The sequence below is a fragment of the Trichoderma atroviride genome, chromosome 4, assembly GCF_020647795.1.
Source record: "Trichoderma atroviride chromosome 4, complete sequence".
NCBI classification, from domain to species: domain Eukaryota; kingdom Fungi; phylum Ascomycota; class Sordariomycetes; order Hypocreales; family Hypocreaceae; genus Trichoderma; species Trichoderma atroviride.
The window spans coordinates 2,268,186-2,285,027 of record NC_089403.1 but is presented as its reverse complement, the minus strand read 5'-3'; the positions used below and the strand labels follow the sequence as shown (position 1 = coordinate 2,285,027).

Below are 16,842 nucleotides of genomic sequence, written 5' to 3'. Positions count from 1 at the left end.
ACTTCCAATTATCGAAGTTCAATAACAAAGCATAATAAAGCTCAGTTTTATAGTGACTACACTATGTCCAAGGTAAGCCACACAGAGAGATGCTAAGTTAAGCTCATAATGTAATTTAAATATATACGTGCATATGTGATATAATATCAGTTGTAAAGAAATTCTATTGATACAACGGTCTATTGTGTTTTAGTAGCATTATAACCCCTCTTAGCTGGCTATTGTTGTTTTGCTACGTACACTATGTCATTTGCAGAGTAGGGCCCTTCTTTTCCCGATATGCATCTGCCGAGGATACGTACATTTACGTACTATTTTTTAATTACGCAGAACAACACCTCTCGTTCTCCTAGTCTCCCGTGAACAACCTCACTCATCCTGCGCTCGACCAAGCTCGCCCATCATGCTGTCTCGAAGCATAGCCTCCATCTCCCGCATTGCGCCCATGCGCGCTTTGCGTCCTTCTCCTGTGTTCCGCCAAGGACTCCCAAGCCTGATGCGCTTCTATGCCGACAAGATCATCCAGGTCCCGGTGATGGCCGAGTCTATATCTGAGGGCACTCTCAAGCAGTTCTCAAAATCGATCGGCGACTACGTCGAGGTAGACGAGGAGATTGCCACCATTGAGACGGACAAGGTATGCTGCCATTGACCCTGCACGCCCGACCTGCCAGTTTTCTCACCCTTTGCGCCTACAGATCGATGTGGCCGTCAACGCGACAGAAGCCGGTATCATCAAGGAGTTCTTCGTCAACGAGGAGGACACCGTTACAGTGGGCCAGGATTTGGTTCGTGTTGAGCTTGGTGGCGAGAAGCCAGAGTCTTCAGGAGAGGCAGAGAAGCCCAAGGAGGAGTCTAAGCCCCAAGCTTCCGAATCAAAACCTGCCGCCGAGCCAGAAGAGCCAAAGTCACAACCTGCGCCCAGCGAGAGCAAGAGCGAGAAACCTGCGCCGTCCCCCAAGAAGCCTGAGGAACAGCCTCAGAAGAAGAGCCAGCCCGAACCTGCCGCATCGTCAAGCTCTCTCCCAACCCCCTGGAAACCGCGAGGAACGCCGTGTAAGTTTTTGATAACACATGCCGGTACTTGCTCGAGCTCGTCTAATTAAAGTTGCAATTTAGGTCAAGATGAACCGTATGCGACTACGTATTGCCGAGCGCCTCAAGCAGTCTCAGAACACTGCTGCCTCACTGACGACCTTCAACGAGGTCGACATGTCCAACATCATGGAGTTCCGAAAACTTTACAAGGAGGAGACCCTGAAGAAGACTGGCGTGAAGCTGGGTTTCATGAGCGCCTTTTCCCGTGCCGCAGTTTTGGCCATGCGAGATATTCCCGGCGTCAACGCTTCCATTGAGGGTCCCAACGGAGGCGACACCATCGTATACCGCGATTATGTCGATATCAGCGTTGCCGTCGCCACGGAGAAGGGTCTGGTTACCCCCGTGGTGCGAAACGTCGAGTCTATGGACATGATTAGCATCGAGAAGTCCATTGCTGACATGGGCAAGAAGGTTGGTAGTCGCAGCACCACATGTCAAACTGGCGGTTTTGCTAACTGAAAACTAGGCTCGCGACAACAAGCTCACTATTGAGGATATGGCTGGCGGTACATTTACTATCAGCAACGGCGGTGTCTTTGGCTCGCTGATGGGAACGCCCATCATCAACCTGCCCCAGAGTGCCGTCCTGGGTCTCCACGCCGTCAAGGATCGCGCCGTGGTTGTCAACGGAAAAGTGGAGGTTCGCCCGATGATGTATCTGGCGCTTACATATGACCACCGTCTGCTCGATGGAAGGGAAGCCGTCCAGTTCCTTGTCAAGATCAAGGAGTACATTGAAGACCCCCGGAGAATGCTCCTGTAGAAGCTTTTCCTCCTCCCAAACATTACACACCTTACCTAACGATGGCGGTAAACTCTTTAATTAGAAAATGTTGTAGTTAATACAAGCATACAAGACATGTGAATATAGGCTGTATGCCGAGGCACCTTGACCCAGCAGCATTCATAAATCCACGTTTGCGTAGAGATGCATAAGCTACATAGGTAGGTATCAGGCAAGTAGGCAAGTAGCTAATACATACTTTGCCATCTAGGAGGGTGAGCTCTGCTTAGCAGAAAACAATCCTTTATTCTAACGTTTGAGAAGCTCCTTGTCGATAATTAATACCGGGGTAGCTACTGGTTAGACAAGGGTGTGCTGCTAAGGTAGCATGATAATAAGCGTCACCCAAAGTCGTATGTTGTAACACTTCAACAACGGAATAACGGAATACTGGCACAATATGGCCCAATAATAGGTTTAATGTGATTGGAGCGCACAATGTCGTTCTTTTTCCTCTCTCAGCGTCTCATCCGCGTATTGTTTGTACTTGTATGTAGGCAGGTCTTATGCATGTATATCAAGGTTGTATTCTACTAACTAGAACTAGACAGCGTGGTGGTTGGATCCAGGCCCTGAGACAGAAGAGTGAAGAGAGAAGAGTGAAGAAGGCCACCCTGTTTCTACAAAGTTCAAGGCCAAACATCTACAGGTAAGTAGGTACCTACCTTATTCAAGTCTCCCCAAAGCAGCTAGGCTTATTTGCTCTTTTGTTTTGCTCGAGGACTGTACCTCTTGTACTGTACGAGTAAGATTCAAACTATTGGAAACCCATGCATCTCTTTAAGTGATGACGAAATTCCTCTCAGAGCCGCAATATCCACGGCCTGGCCCTTAGTAATCCAAGCCACGGAGAAGGACATGGAGATTGTCGGGCGAAACGCGGCAATGTCCGCGGGTATTACTTGACACTTCGTTCTTACTTACACGCGGAGCTCGGGATGCCGGGCGCGAGATGGAAATTTTGCTCGTGGGCCGCGAGCAGCTTACAGGATATGGCTAGTCGTTGGAAATTTTTAGATGCTATGGCTAACCATGCCAATCGTAGCCTGCAGGCCGGTGGGGAAGGACCTTGTCCATCTCATCGCACAATTCGATGTCGGCACGGCTTTCCACGTTGGTAGGGGTCACGCCACCATCCCGGCAGTGGGTTGAAGAAGGATTTTCAGGCTGCAAGAGCGGAGAAAGAGACGTGCGGAGGGATACAGTAAGCAGACAGGACAAGACAAGACAAGCAAGGTACGGAATAGGTAGTCGAAAACGAACGAGAGGAGCAGAAAACATGTGGGTTGGAGGGGTAGTTAATATGTAAGGAAGAGAAGAATGAAGGTGGCGGCGTAGCTGTGAGATCGTTTAATCAGCCGTCACCAGCTAGACTAGCATCTGGGCGCAAACCGTTTTTCTCACCCGCTGCGTAGTAGGCCGAATAAGCAATAGAGTATCTGGCTTGGCTGAGATACAGCCGAGGGCACTAGAAGGCTATTGCACAGGTATTGATTTGATGCCTTTTGCTTCCGATGCTCGGCCAGTGGGTGATGACACCAGGAGAAAACAGGAAAGGATAGGAGTTCACCGGTTGCAGCAGCAGCCGCAAGAGGAGGAGTTGCTACTACTTTAGCATATAAGAAGAACAAGTTACAGATTACAAAATACACCACCTACCTAGTAGGTAGTGCCGTCATATGACCCGATGTGGGCAGCAAGGGTCGCAAATTCTTCTTTTTTCTTTGTGCCTCTCTTATAAACCAAACCCACATGCAGCACATCAGTCCCGGAATCCCAGCGCGCCAAGATGCCTGAAGGTGGGGAGCTCGCAGCTATCCAGCCATTTCGTCACAGCGTTTGGTGGGGTTCTCAGCCGATGGTCGCGCTCCGTTATCCGATTTCTGCTCCGGAATCACCGGCGAATAAAAGCTGCGATGAGAGAAAAAAAAAAAAGAGAGAAGAGAGGTGAGAAGAATAAGAAAAGAGATGTAAAGGGGACTATAGCTGTGGAGATGGAGTTTTTCTTACTTAGGTAGCTAGGAAAAGTATCAAGTCTTGGATACTTGCTCGCCACAGGAGGCATACGTGCACGCTTCATGCGTATTGCGTATTGCGCTTTGCGTATTAGCTGGAACATGAACCTCACTTACACGCGTTCAGTTGCGACAACTCCGTGCGCCGCTATCTCGGCTACCATACCCAACCAATGTTGTGGCATTTCGTACTAGGAGCCGGTAATGCTATGCGAGCACTGAGACGCCGAGAGGCCAGCTCACCTGGATCTGGCCTCAGTTGTGAGTACCGGTACATGTCGATGAAGCGCATCGCGATGCTGCATGATTCTGCATTGCGACTCAAGGCGGGTCGGCTCCGTAATAACGACCAGTGCTAGCTGCGTGAAAAGCCACCAGGAATCGGCCTGGGTCTTTGTGTTATCGCTAGCAAGGCTGCGACTAGGTACTGCTACCGCTGCCGGGTCGAAACCCAAGATGTCCATATCATGGTACAGTAGCAGTCGCTTGTCGTCGTGCAGGCAGCCGAGCCGCGCCAGGGTTCTCCAGGAATCATGGACAGTGCGTCATCGCACTGCGCCGGAGCTGGTGCCGCCGCCATTGCCTATTTCCGCAGCTTTCAAGCTCTGTTTGGCACATTCAGCTTCCAGCGCCCAATGGCCAGCAGCCAGTCGCTGCACGGGAGAGACATGTGATGGACTAGAGGGCCCAAGGATGGCAGTAGATCAGTTCCCAGGTGATGGCCAAGGACAGGCAAGCGTAGCCGGACTGACTCACAGCTGATATCTCGTAGCTACAGCAGCAGCTAGGGCAAGGCAAAAGACGTGCCAACCACCCAACCACTTACACCTCGGACAGGTGGAGGGCAGTTTCTTTAGGCGCGACCCGGCAGTACATCAATCCATCAGCCGTCCCGATATTCGCTCAAAGAGGAAACAGAAACCCCACCCGGCGCATCCATTAGTGGGGATGTGTCTTTTTTTTTTCTTGCCTTGTCCACTTGAGCTTCTGCCACCTTAGTAGCTTGGCAGCCAGGCTGGAACGCTTCCTGACCGCATCTACACCCCAAGTAGCAGTACACGCAAGGCGCGAGCGTCGGAAGCCTCGGAGCTCGACCTCATCTTCCAGCGACAGCAACAGCCCACAACCAAGGTAACTCGACCTTTGACAGCCGATATGACGATTGTCAATCACAGCCCGAGATCAATGCCGCTCAGGTCCCGCTGGCGGCGGGATGGGGCGGCTTTGTCTAAGCTGCCGTCGAGTCGTCTTTTTAAAAGCCAGCCACCCACCCGCCTATGACATGTGTAGATGAAGCTGAAGTTTTTCTTGTATACCGTCTTCCTCTTGGTCGCAGCAGTCTGCGTACTCTCTTCTCACGTCGAAAAGCCATATCTCGCTCTGGTCGCTGAGTGAGGTGGTCCATATATGTATCTTGTCTATACGCCTTGATTGTCACCCTGAGGTCTCTGCGCGCGCAGAGCTTTTTGCTGTCGGTTGATTGTAAAGCTTTCGCATCACACGGCGCTGCCGCTTAAACGAAACGACTCTCCGTCTCTCGTTCCTAGATCCTATACTCCTTTAATATCGTTGGAGAGAACAACGAGCTGTACAGCCAGCTACACCCATGAAATCAGCTGCGTTCGGCAGTAGACTCGCCGGCATTGCGGTGCTTGGCTTGAGCTTTGCGCTTCCCGTGATAGCTGCCAATGGCCGCCGCCATGGAGGCGAGATGGAGATGGACGACGCTCCGCCAGACGACACCGAGTATCCTCCCACCTACTTTGCGCATCCGGAGCACCGCCAGCTCATGCTTGCCCACATTGCACTCATGACACTGGCCTGGGTGATGTTGCTGCCCGTTGGTATGTCATATCTTGCGCCTGGCCCCCGCCGATGGAGCTCTCAGAAACGCAGAGTCTGTGCTAACACGACCTTGTTTAAGCCGTCTTCTTGTCGCTGGCCAAGTCCCGCTACGTCCTGCCCGCGCAGTTTGTCTTCCTGGGCACCAATGCGCTGGGCCTGATCCTGGGCACCATCTACAACGCCTCGACGCCGGATCTGTTCCCAAACAACGCCCACCACCGCATTGGCTGGATCATTACCTGGGTCATCTCGGCGCAGGTCGTGGTCAGCCTGCTCCGGCGCGTGGGCGGGGCCCTCAAGGGCGCCGACAGCGAGCTAGCCGAAGAGCGCCGCTCCTTCATCCCGCTGCCCACAGACGCCCCGGAGGCTAGGGGCACCTACTACGGCGATCGCCTGTCCAACGACAGCGGCCAGGGCTCTGAGCCGACCACCGAGTCTCTGCGCAGCAACTCCATCTCGACGCTCGGCGACCATGAGCACCAGCCCATGTCCACGTTCAACAAGGAGCTGGACGAGGAGGATGATTTCGATGGCCCGATCATGCCCATGCCCGAGGCGAAGCCGCAGAGCAAGACGACGTTGATGGCAATCAAGGTCTTGTCTTCCAAGGTCTGGAAGTACATCGACTTTGGATACAAGGTCGTGGACCGCATCATTCTGCCCTTTGGCTTTATCGCGTATACTTCTGGAATTGCCACCTATGGACGACTTTTTGTGCGTTGTGCCCTTTTTATTCTTCCCTGAGAAACAAATACTGATCTTTTCTTCTTAGGAGGGCTCTGCGATTTTCAGTGGACTTGCTCACTGGATCAAGGGAGGCATCTTCTTCTGGATGGGTCTCCTGACTCTGGGTCGCTGGGCGGGAAGCTTCTACGAGTCGGGCTGGTCATGGAATCTGCGTCGCCAGAGAAGAGCTGGCCAGCGCTGGGCTCCGTCTGCAGAATTCGTCGAGAGCGGCCTCATTACCTTTTACGGCGCCACAAACATCTTTTTGGAACACCTGGGCAGCCGAGATGGCGTCTGGAGGCCCAGCGATCTGGAGCATCTCTCCATCACCGTTCTTTTCCTTGGAGGTGGTTCGGTAAGCGTCACCCGAATGCGATTAACTGCATCTCCTTCTCTTTGGCAGTCTTACTTACTGACCCTGCGATAGGCCGGCTTACTTGTTGAATCCACGCGAATGAGGGACTTGCTAAACACAATGGTGACAATCGACAACCAAGTCGAGCCGTCCGATGAAGAGCGCGCAACCCTTGAGCCTCCTGCGACTTATGAGTTCTCCAGCAACCCCATTCCGGCTCTCATCATCCTCTTCCTCGGCATCATGATGGGCGGACACACTCAGACTACAGGCACTGGCACCATGGTTCACAAGCAGTGGGGCGATTTGCTGTTTGGCGCTGCATGTGCCCGAATGCTCACATATGTCATTATGTGGGTGAAGCCGCCAAAGTCGGTTCACCCATCGCGACCGCCAACTGAGCTTCTGGCTTCATTTGGCCTCATTGCCGGTGGTATTATTTTCATGTATAGTGTAAGTGTAACGATTTTGTCCATTTCTTTATATGAGCGGAAACTAACTGTAGCAGAGCGCCGATACCGTCAAAGGCATGCTCCATTACAAGATCGATGCTATGCCCCTCTACACGATAGTGCTGGGCGCGACGGGCTTGTTTATGGCGTGGGAGCTTCTTGTTCTAGCTCTCAAGGGATGGGCCGTTCGCAAGGAGCGCAAATCTCGGACGCCGGCCTATGCCTAATTTGACTGTTTCTCTTCTTCCAAGGAGATCCTGATCCTACTCGCTATACACAGTGTTGATGTTCAACATACAAAACACCTAGTACCGAGACCCAATGCCCGGTTTCGGTGCTGAAACGATGCTTATTTTTGGTTGATCAATCCGGCCCTAAATTCGCAGTGCTTGGAAAAGCAAAATCTTCACATTCTATACGGCATTGGTGCAACGGCTTTTTTTTTTCCTTTTTTTTTTTCCTTTTTTTCTCTAATTATAGATACCCTTTCATACATATACTTGGAGGCGAATCGGTTACTTTTAGCTTTGATGATACCACACGTTCGTTTATAGATCTAGTAGATAGTTTTATGAGAGGAGACGCAGGGATGTAATGCATTTGATGACGAAGCATTGGCCTAGACTTTCAGGCCTAGACTTTCAATCGCAAATATGACATCTAAATCTGACATTTCGTCGAGGAGATATGAGTTCATGGCATATTCGTATTTCCATCTATTTTCCCTGGCGTAATTTTTCTTTTATGGGGTATTACGTTGAAAAGTTAATGTGTAGCACAAGTAAGGAATCATTATTCTTCATATTTTCAATACAAAATCCAATAGCCAAATAACCAATGCTCCCGATATTGTTCCATGCTGTTTAAGCACGCAAGACACGCTATGCGATGAATATATATGTGAGCTTTTTCCGGCTCTATAGGGTATCTTGCGTCCAAAGCGTTAGCTGCGAATCAAGACTTATCGCTGATAAGATACCACCTCGTAGAGAAATTTACCGTGACGAGAGAGTGTGTGTGTGTATAAGAGGGACAGCAAACGTCAATTCTGCACCGGAAAAGTTCAGCCTTGACGGCTCTCAGAGGTCTTGAGAACCGCGCCCTGCTGCGAGGCTGAGAATTGCTGGGCGCCCTGCTGTAGCGCGTGGACAAGAAACGGCACGGATTCGACCTTGAAGTCGTCGGCGTTGCGAACTTTGTCCAGGTCCTCGGAGAGCTCTTGCGTCACTCTCTGGAGGTAGAGGGCCGAGAAGGCCTGCTGGCTTTGGGTTGAGTCTTGGGGCATTGTTTTCTTTTCACCGAGAATGGGGAAGAATAATAATTGACTTATAAAAAATAATAAGCTTGAGAATTTACGAGATAAGGCTGCGCGGTGGTTTATCTACCGCTACTGTAGCATTAGCACCTAAGCATGATGACAAAGGCGGATTTACTAGGCCGGGGTAGCGCTGGGGATTAAGAACCACATGATATTGGCGTCAATTTTTGATAGCCCGTAGCATCACTGCTGCCGCTGCTACAGAATGTCCGTACATTTAGACAAGATATATATATTCGTATGCGCTCACCTATTCAAAATATTCATCCAAGCAGCCGTTCCAGCACATCAACAAGGCCCCTTTGAAATTACCCCCAAAAAGTGCCAATACACACCATGTTATTGGCCGCTAGCAAAGTATAACGCAGGCTACTAAGGCAAGGCACGCACTCTATTATAGCGCACGCTATGCGATCTGCGGATACGCTACAGCGGCTCTTCCCAAGGCACAGCGCGTGCGACCCCGGATCCAGTCTTGGATTATTACGTCTTACCTGCACCGATCGATACCCTTTTTCTGCTCAACAAGGCTTCTCCGCCACCTTATTCCAGCAATTCATACCAGTATTTTACGATTATACTCGACGACCATCCACACAGGACGCAGAGGTTCTTGATTGTTCAGCCTCTTTGCAGACCATATCTCGGCCTACGTCGATTGGCGCGTCGAACAGATAGAGAGAGAGGGAGAGAGAGAGAGAGCCGAGATCCCATCATATCCATTCCCATACAGTCGCCATGTCCGCTCGACCAGCGACTCCCGCATCGCCCAAAAATGCAAAGATCAAATCTCCCTCGCCGGGCAATCCAGTATTCGGCTGCGGTGCGTCGAATGCGTCAAATAAACCAACAAAAGACTACATGTGCTGACCTTGCTTCCAGAGCATGTCCAGCTCCTTCTTTCGCAGAGCCAAGAAGTTATGAACAGCTCCATAGCTCATTACAAGATGATACTTCGAGGAATCTTCGACACAAGCCCCATCATTCCCCAGACGTCAACGAACCCGGAAGGCCGACCCGTTACTTCGCTCACCTCGAATTATCTATGTCTACAATGTCCTGTGACGGTGGAGGAAGCCGATCGACTAGACCATGGGACCGAAAAACTACATCGATTCTGTATGTGACGGCTTCTTGATGTGGTCACCTTGATACTGCCATTGCAGTTTTTTGGTTTACTTACTTACAAGTACAGACGTTGACTCTCGCAACGGCTCACTCTATTGTCAGATATGTGATGACTTTGTTTGGGACCCTACGTTTGAGGAGCTCAGAGTGCGAAAGATAGGAACTGGGACATTTTCAAGTACGTTCGTGTTGAGCTGATATCGTTTAACGAAGCCTTTCCTCCATATGACCGCCATTTGATAATCTCCCTTTACCTGACATGTCATCTTAGTGAACCGAAAACGAAAGCACGACGAACTATTTGCAGACTCGGGAAAAGAGGATCCTCGCCTCATCTCGGCCAACACAGTCGCTGCATCATGCCGCGCAAGTGGACTTCGTGGCATCTACAACGCAGGGGCAACCTGCTACCAGAACGTCGTGCTTCAGAGCTTCCTCCACAATCCTCTCCTGCGCAATTTTTATCTTAGCGACGGACACCAGAGCGGCGACTGTAGCATCCCGTACTGCCTAAGCTGTGCTATGGATGACATGTTCCAGGATTTCTATGCTCTGGAAAGTACCAATGGCTATACAGCGGCCAGTATCCTCTCTGGATTTTGGATTTCGGAGAAGAAGGCTTTTGAGAATCTCGTCACGACCAAGGAGCAGGATGCCCATGAGTTTTTCCAATTTCTGGCAGAAGAATTGCACGAGCGAAACGGCGACGGCAAAAGGCCACAGAGTGGAAGTGAGCACACATGCAGTTGCATTATCCATCAAACATTCTACGGCAAAATGCAAACAACCACAACATGCCAGAATTGTGGCGGCCAGACACATGCTGTCCAATCGTTCCTAGATCTCAGTCTAGGCGTCGATACTTTGGCACAGAGACGAGCCAAGAAGACGGGACAGAAGCTGCCTGCGCTGACACTGAACGACTGCTTGGACGAGGAGTATGTCAAGTCGGACAAGTGCGAGTACAGGTGCCACAGCTGCGCATCAATACAGCAGGCACGAAGATATACCAACATTAAACGCCTACCAAACGTGCTGTCTGTCCAACTCAAGGTAAGTTGTTTATCCCTTGGTGGATAGACTCGGGTATTAATTCCAACATAATAGAGATTCGAGATGAAACAGGGGAAACACGACCGATCTGCCTCCAAGATTGACAACACTGTCCGTTTTCCACTACAGCTAAATATGCTTCCCTACACCAATCGTGCTCGCAGTCGTGATAGTCGCGAGAATATGGAATTGGAGAGATCATGCACATATGATCTTTTGAGCGTCGTTGTTCACGTTGGCGAGATTGAGACAGGACACTATGTGTCATATTGCCGAGTTGGAGACCAGGTACGGCTTGCATCCCTTGATGTATTCTCTGTGTGTTTTCTTTTCAACTGACGATATCAGTGGTTCAAATTCAACGATCACAAGGTAGAGTTGGCCAAGGTATCAGATGTGCTTGGGGCCCAGGCATATTTGCTATTCTACATAATTCGATCACTGGCTTAAGCTGAAGCATTGTTGTATAATATATCAAATAATGTGCTACACGATACCTACCACCTTTGGGTACGGGATGAATAATGAATTTGGACACAATGAAGCTAGTAGATGGCAATACATCCATCAATCGAGATTTGTGGCAAAGTCAGTACAGCATTCGTCCTATCCGTACTGCTCAAAATCACATCCGAATATGCGTGCACCTGTTTTTGTCAAGAAAAGTATATTCTTTTTAAGAAGACGTTTTCTACACCATCTCCGCCTTATCGCCAGTTCCAGTTTGGGCACTCAAAATTGGCGTAGCAGTAGAATTCGTTGCTGAGACCCCTTGTATGTTTGGGCTCAAAAGCAGCCGTCTTTATTCCGAGTGCCTTGTAGAGCTTGAGAATCAGATCCTCCATTCGCTCTCCAGTGCAGACGATGAGCCGAGGCAGCGTATCGGCGTTTTTGGGCTTGAGTAGCCAGCGTACAGTCAAGGCGGCTATGGAGATGAGCATCGTTAGTTTTACAAAATCCCAAGAAGACGCGCTGAGAAGGGTATACATACCTTTGGTCTGGCAATCTTCGCTTAGGAAGGGCGGATCACATATGACTCTGTCAATAGACCCTTTGAGATGACCTGCGTGGCACAATTTGGTTATTCCAGGCTCTCAAAGGACTAAATATACATATATCATTCAAGATATAGCATCTTTTTATAGCAAATGTTGGCATCATACCTGGCAATTTGACTGGCTGCTGGAAGTCATAGAAGTAAAATTCTGAAAAGACGCCAAACCGGTTGTCGTGTTCTAGGAGGACCAATTTTGGCTTTTCATCGTCACTTCGATCTCGCTGGAGAAGATAGAGAATGGCTCGCGTCAGCAATCTTCTTTTTCCCAGAAGCTATCAAGAGAATCTTATGCCTCCAAGGGTTTCCAAACTCTGAGATGTCTAGTGTGGCATATGTGATTTCGCTTACCAGCATGTTCTTGAGTGCAACGAAAACGCTCGGGGCTGAGACGACGCCGATTGTCATGTCGCTTGTGGCATCTCTAAGAAGCTCTGTTGCCAGCTTATTCGCGGTATCCTCTGAGTACTATATGTGGAGAGGGAGATATTTCTTTAGTGTTAGCTAGGGACTCGAAAGTCAAGAACAAGCACAACTATTTAGAAGAAGAAGAAAAAAGACAAAATGCAAATCATGTTTCCAAATGAGGAGTACAACGGCAAAAGATGCCTTGTCTTGGAATGAGGTGTAAAACACACCATGTACAGGTAAGAAGATACACGCAGAGGAGAGAAGAGAGAGAGAGAGAGAGTGTGTGTGTGTGTGTGTGTGTGTGTGTGTTCAACGTACCCAAAACTGAGACTCATTCCAATCTTCTGAAAAGGCATCAATGGACAAAAGCGCATTGCTCTCCGCCTCATCCTTGAGTCTCTGAAACTTGGCCTGATGCTCGTCTTTTTCGGCTTCGAAAGATTTCAATGCGGCCAAGGCGTGGGCTGAAAGGGTGCTGGTGTGGTGGTTTTTTTTTTCTAGTCAGCTTTGAAGACGAAAGCGTGTGGAGGAAGAGGAAAAGATTGAGATTGTATATTTACATAGGTTCGTCATCGCTGTCAGACATCTTTTATCCTTTTTAAACCCGTTTTTCTTGCTCTTCTTCTTTTTAACTTTCTTGATGTTGTTTATTTTGTCAAGATTGGGGCGAGGGCGGGGTGCACGTAAAGAGAATGGCAAAGAAGAAAAAAATTATGCACTCACTTGATGATGCTGCGAACATGGCACCGCGTATGTCAGTTTTTCTTAAAAAGTACATGATAGTACATGATATCAGTGGATCATCATGTATATAATTCGCTTAAAAGCTAGTGATTCTACCTCAGCTAAGTACCTTATAAGTACACTCGCTGCTAGTAAATTGGCCGCTTAGTTCGTCGTCAAACCCATATTCCTCGTCTTAATAGCAGCGGTGATAAAGATGTCTAATGTTTTCTGAAAGAAAATAAATCAATTTTCATTCTACTCAAATAGCATAACAGCTCATGCAAAATTGCAAAAATATCCCAAATTATTTTCCACAGCTTCAGTTCTATGCATCGCTCTGTCTTTTATCCATAGCAAGGTACATACTAGCTCTATACATCTATGTGCGTTTTAAAATCTAGATATCAAAATTCTTTGTCTTGGTGATAGTTTCTTGACACTTGGAAAAGATGGCGGCTTGTTGAGCGACCTCTGCAAGCCTGCCAATGACTTGGCCATTGGCTCTTGAAAATCCATAATATGCGTAGGGAATGCCCACGTCTTTGCAAAATTCGATAATCATTTTCTGTGCCTCGCGCAAGTTATGACGTGGCAGGCGAGGGAACATGTGGTGGATGGCTTGGAACTGCAGGCCTCCGTGAACAAAGTCCAGCCACGGAGGGCAGTCAACGTCCATTGTTGTCCTGAGCATCATCTGCGGGAACGACTCCTGCGGCCCCAAGTCGGCAGTGCTCATGGCGAAATGTGAGAGCACAATCTGCACATGCAGGGGAGACGACGCAATATGGCTCACCATGACGAAAACAAAACGCGACCAGCCATCGGGTATCGATTTGTACACAATGCCATAGCCAAACCAAGTCCAGAAAAACAGCTGACCGATCAGCTCGATCCACCGGTGCTTTGCAGCCTGGCCTTTCCGAGGTCCCTTTCCGTTGATGATAAAGTCCCATGATAGAACATAGAGATTGAAACGGCCAAATGCCAAGAACGGGTAGTAGGTCCAGGGTTGGATACGCAACAGGATTTTCGCCGCAGCATCGAATTTCATAACCCGTTCGTAAAAAGTAGAACGTAGATCACCCAAGAGCCGGTGAGAAACGGCAAAAAGAGGCATGTGCTCGATATCAGGGTCGTGTTCAGGAGCATTCGTCACAATGTGGTGAACGTTGTGGTTGTGCTTCCACCAGCCGAGGGAGAGGCCGCCAACAAAATCGGCAATGAATATTCCAATAAACGTGTCGACATAGTAATTGTGCGTAATACCCATGTGAGCAGCATCGTGAGCCGTGAAAACCAGCTGGTGCCACATGAAGCCAAGAGACAAGGCGCTGATAACATAGTAGCCATAGTGAAGGGTGATTAGCATCGTAAAGAAGAGAGAAAAGTATCGCAGGCATTCCCAGCCGTACGCGGAATAGTTGGTCTTGTAGAGGCCAGCATCGATGATCCTTTGGTGCAGTTCACGGTATTTGACGACAATGTTGGCTTGTGTCGCTTCGTCGACAGCAGGATAAGCCTCCAGGTCAAGGCGAATGTGCTCGCGAGTGACAGTGTCTAGATAAGACATGCCGTCAAGCGGCGCCTTGTCTGTGGTTGAATTCGATGACATTGATCCTGATCTCGCCAATCCACTTCCAGCGGCAGTCTTTCGACCCCGCAGCGCTCCCGCATCAACATCAAATACCGGCGAAGGGGCTCGAGAGCTGGACGAGCTGGCATCGTCTCCGGCCGCGGCATTGTAGTTGCCTTTGCTACGATCCGCTTCGATTTCCGCCATGGTCCGAAAGACGCCGCCCTGGATAGGTGGTCTGAAGTTCAGCCAGGAGCCCTCAATTCGTCCGATGCGGTACCGCGGCATTTTCTGTTTTGCTTCTTCGGAATGTAGACTGTAACAATGAAGCATTAGCAGTCTATATCAACGTAGCGAGTGTCCGCTTGAGGCATGGTTCACATACACATCCACCCAGTCAGTTCCATCTCGACCAACCAAGTGCATGATGGACTTGGCACCTCCCGGGTGGTATTTGAGCCATGCATCAAGCTTCAAGACATATCCGCGGTGAATGATGATATGTCGTCCGTTGGCAATCAAGTCCTCGATTTCGTCGCGGGACATCAGAGGCAGGGATTTGCTTCCGCCCACATCCTGCGCCTGTTGGCGGGAGGAATCATTGTCGGTGGCCATCATGGTGCTTAACGCATGTCAAGCCGTGCACAAGGAAAGGACACCAAGTTTCGAAACCCGGTTTTGAAACACAAAAAGATTGAATTAGAGCGAAGGTAAGTTGTCAGGGAATGTGAGACGTGTGAAATTTAGCTGGAATGGAGATCGGCTTAATCGCGAATTCACCGCCCAAAGCCACGCAAGCCGCTCAGCTATTGTCGAACGACTTTGATAGAGAGGTAGGACGATTTGAGACACGGGTATACCTGTGCTAGGCAGTTCCGCCAGCCACGTTCAAGTGTTAAACTGAGTCTGGTAGTAAAACGCTAGTTATAGGCAGTTCGGCTGCTAGCATTAGCTAATAAAGAATGCTGCTAAGAAATACTGGAGCTCCAAATAGCTATCGGAGCAAAAAGGCGTGCGGGGCTTCAATTCAATGTTCAAGCAAGACATTGGAAACTGATGAATACAAAATGCCACATGTAATATATTTTGAAATGAAAAAATATCAACTCAATTCAATTGACAAATGGCAAAGTTTTGGATATCATTTGAAGTTATTTGTTTCTTTCTTCAATCTCTTGCAAAGACGGAAGGCTACAGTGAAAAAGGATATATAACGCTTGTCAAGCATGTGTCGTTGAAGCTATGCTGTATTGCATCATGGAATCCCCAACTTCAGACGCGCCACACCATGTTTGTACATTGATACCTCACTTGCAGTTGGAACAGTATGTAAAATAAATGGTTAAATGATTTTGAAGTGCATCGAAAAAACCCTAATTGATTCATTGATCATAGCCGTGGGGGATTAATGTACAACCCAGACGTACAAAAGCAACCGAAAACCTTATCCCTGGACCCCTTTATGACAACCAAAACGACCTCGAAAGAAAGCAGCAAAAACGACAGGCAGAAATTACAATTCTTGGCTGGAGCCCTTGCCAGCCTTACCCGATGTCTTCTTGGGGAGCAGGTCTATGAAATGTTAGCGTCCATGTGATTTGTTTTGATTTGCCACGCGTCTTACTCTGGTGAATGTTGGGCAGAACACCACCCTGTGCGATGGTGACGTGTCCCAGCAGCTTGTTCAACTCCTCATCGTTTCGGATGGCGAGCTGAAGGTGACGGGGGATGATACGGGTCTTCTTGTTGTCGCGAGCGGCGTTGCCAGCCAGCTCGAGAATTTCGGCAGCGAGGTACTCGAGGACAGCGGCCAGGTAGACGGGAGCACCGGCACCGACACGCTGAGCGTAGTTGCCCTTTCGCAGAAGACGGTGGACACGACCAACGGGGAAAGCAAGACCCGCCTTGGAAGAACGGCTGCGATGGAGTCAGACTTGCTATGTCCAAGTAATGTGATGGAAACAGACGCGTGAATCGCGTCAATCGAGTTTACTTACGACTGGGAGTTCTTGGAGCCAGAGGCCTTGCCACCAGATTTGCCGCCGCCAGTCATTTTGAAATAAGTTGTATGTGGTAAATTAACGAGAAAAAAACTCGAAGGGTTGGGCGAGAAAAGAGATGAACGTTGGAATGGTAATCGTGCAGCGTGGATAGTTGAGAGACAGTGTAAATGAAGAGGATTGAATTCGGCGGGGGGGAATCTCAGTTAAGTAGTTTTTGGTGCTCAGCGCGCGCGATCACCAATCACCCTCCCTCTGCGGCAGCTCAAGCGCTAGTCTTGTTTGGGAAAATTAGACGTGT

The 16,842-nt window shown here is 49.2% G+C and overlaps 7 protein-coding genes across 8 annotated transcripts; 3 read left to right on the top strand and 4 right to left on the bottom strand.

Moving 5' to 3' along the window:
* Positions 1-216: 216 nt before the first annotated feature.
* On the top strand, positions 217-2,128 carry TrAtP1_008061 (uncharacterized protein). Its single transcript, XM_014086491.2, has 4 exons — positions 217-637; positions 699-1,056; positions 1,120-1,512; positions 1,568-2,128. The coding sequence occupies exons 2-4, from the start codon at positions 703-705 to the stop codon at positions 1,862-1,864; spliced, it is 1,044 nt and encodes a 347-aa protein (XP_013941966.2). The 5' UTR covers positions 217-637; positions 699-702; the 3' UTR covers positions 1,865-2,128.
* A 2,826-nt stretch (positions 2,129-4,954) lies between these two features.
* TrAtP1_008060 (uncharacterized protein) lies at positions 4,955-8,666 on the top strand. Its single transcript, XM_014086490.2, has 5 exons — positions 4,955-5,744; positions 5,825-6,459; positions 6,518-6,826; positions 6,899-7,279; positions 7,335-8,666. The coding sequence occupies exons 1-5, from the start codon at positions 5,507-5,509 to the stop codon at positions 7,503-7,505; spliced, it is 1,734 nt and encodes a 577-aa protein (XP_013941965.2). The 5' UTR covers positions 4,955-5,506; the 3' UTR covers positions 7,506-8,666.
* Positions 8,342-8,563, bottom strand: TrAtP1_008059 (uncharacterized protein; the record flags this gene model as incomplete). Its single annotated transcript, XM_014086489.1, has 1 exon — positions 8,342-8,563. The coding sequence occupies one exon, from the start codon at positions 8,561-8,563 to the stop codon at positions 8,342-8,344; it is 222 nt and encodes a 73-aa protein (XP_013941964.1).
* A 125-nt stretch (positions 8,667-8,791) lies between the features above and the next one.
* On the top strand, positions 8,792-11,376 carry TrAtP1_008058 (uncharacterized protein). Of its 2 annotated transcripts, XM_066113766.1 has the most exons (6): positions 8,792-9,419; positions 9,479-9,715; positions 9,792-9,902; positions 9,996-10,777; positions 10,832-11,065; positions 11,126-11,376. In XM_066113766.1, exons 1-6 carry the CDS (start codon positions 9,335-9,337, stop codon positions 11,225-11,227), a joined length of 1,551 nt encoding a protein of 516 aa, XP_065969854.1. In that variant the 5' UTR covers positions 8,792-9,334; the 3' UTR covers positions 11,228-11,376. The 2 variants fall into 2 exon arrangements, with proteins under 2 accessions (XP_065969854.1, XP_065969855.1); XM_066113767.1 differs by having other exon boundaries at positions 9,479-9,902.
* TrAtP1_008057 (uncharacterized protein) lies at positions 11,370-12,925 on the bottom strand. Its single transcript, XM_014086487.2, has 6 exons — positions 12,803-12,925; positions 12,561-12,717; positions 12,183-12,299; positions 11,941-12,055; positions 11,769-11,840; positions 11,370-11,702 (listed from the first exon to the last, which is right to left on the bottom strand). Exons 1-6 carry the CDS (start codon positions 12,826-12,828, stop codon positions 11,485-11,487), a joined length of 705 nt encoding a protein of 234 aa, XP_013941962.1. The 5' UTR covers positions 12,829-12,925; the 3' UTR covers positions 11,370-11,484.
* A 271-nt stretch (positions 12,926-13,196) lies between these two features.
* Positions 13,197-15,473, bottom strand: TrAtP1_008056 (uncharacterized protein). The gene is made up of 2 exons (XM_014086486.2): positions 14,927-15,473; positions 13,197-14,857 (listed from the first exon to the last, which is right to left on the bottom strand). The coding sequence occupies exons 1-2, from the start codon at positions 15,157-15,159 to the stop codon at positions 13,366-13,368; spliced, it is 1,725 nt and encodes a 574-aa protein (XP_013941961.2). The 5' UTR covers positions 15,160-15,473; the 3' UTR covers positions 13,197-13,365.
* Positions 15,474-15,811: 338 nt separating this feature from the next.
* Positions 15,812-16,730, bottom strand: TrAtP1_008055 (uncharacterized protein). Its single transcript, XM_014086485.2, has 3 exons — positions 16,539-16,730; positions 16,166-16,458; positions 15,812-16,113 (listed from the first exon to the last, which is right to left on the bottom strand). The coding sequence occupies exons 1-3, from the start codon at positions 16,592-16,594 to the stop codon at positions 16,055-16,057; spliced, it is 408 nt and encodes a 135-aa protein (XP_013941960.1). The 5' UTR covers positions 16,595-16,730; the 3' UTR covers positions 15,812-16,054.
* Between the last annotated feature and the right edge of the window lie 112 nt (positions 16,731-16,842).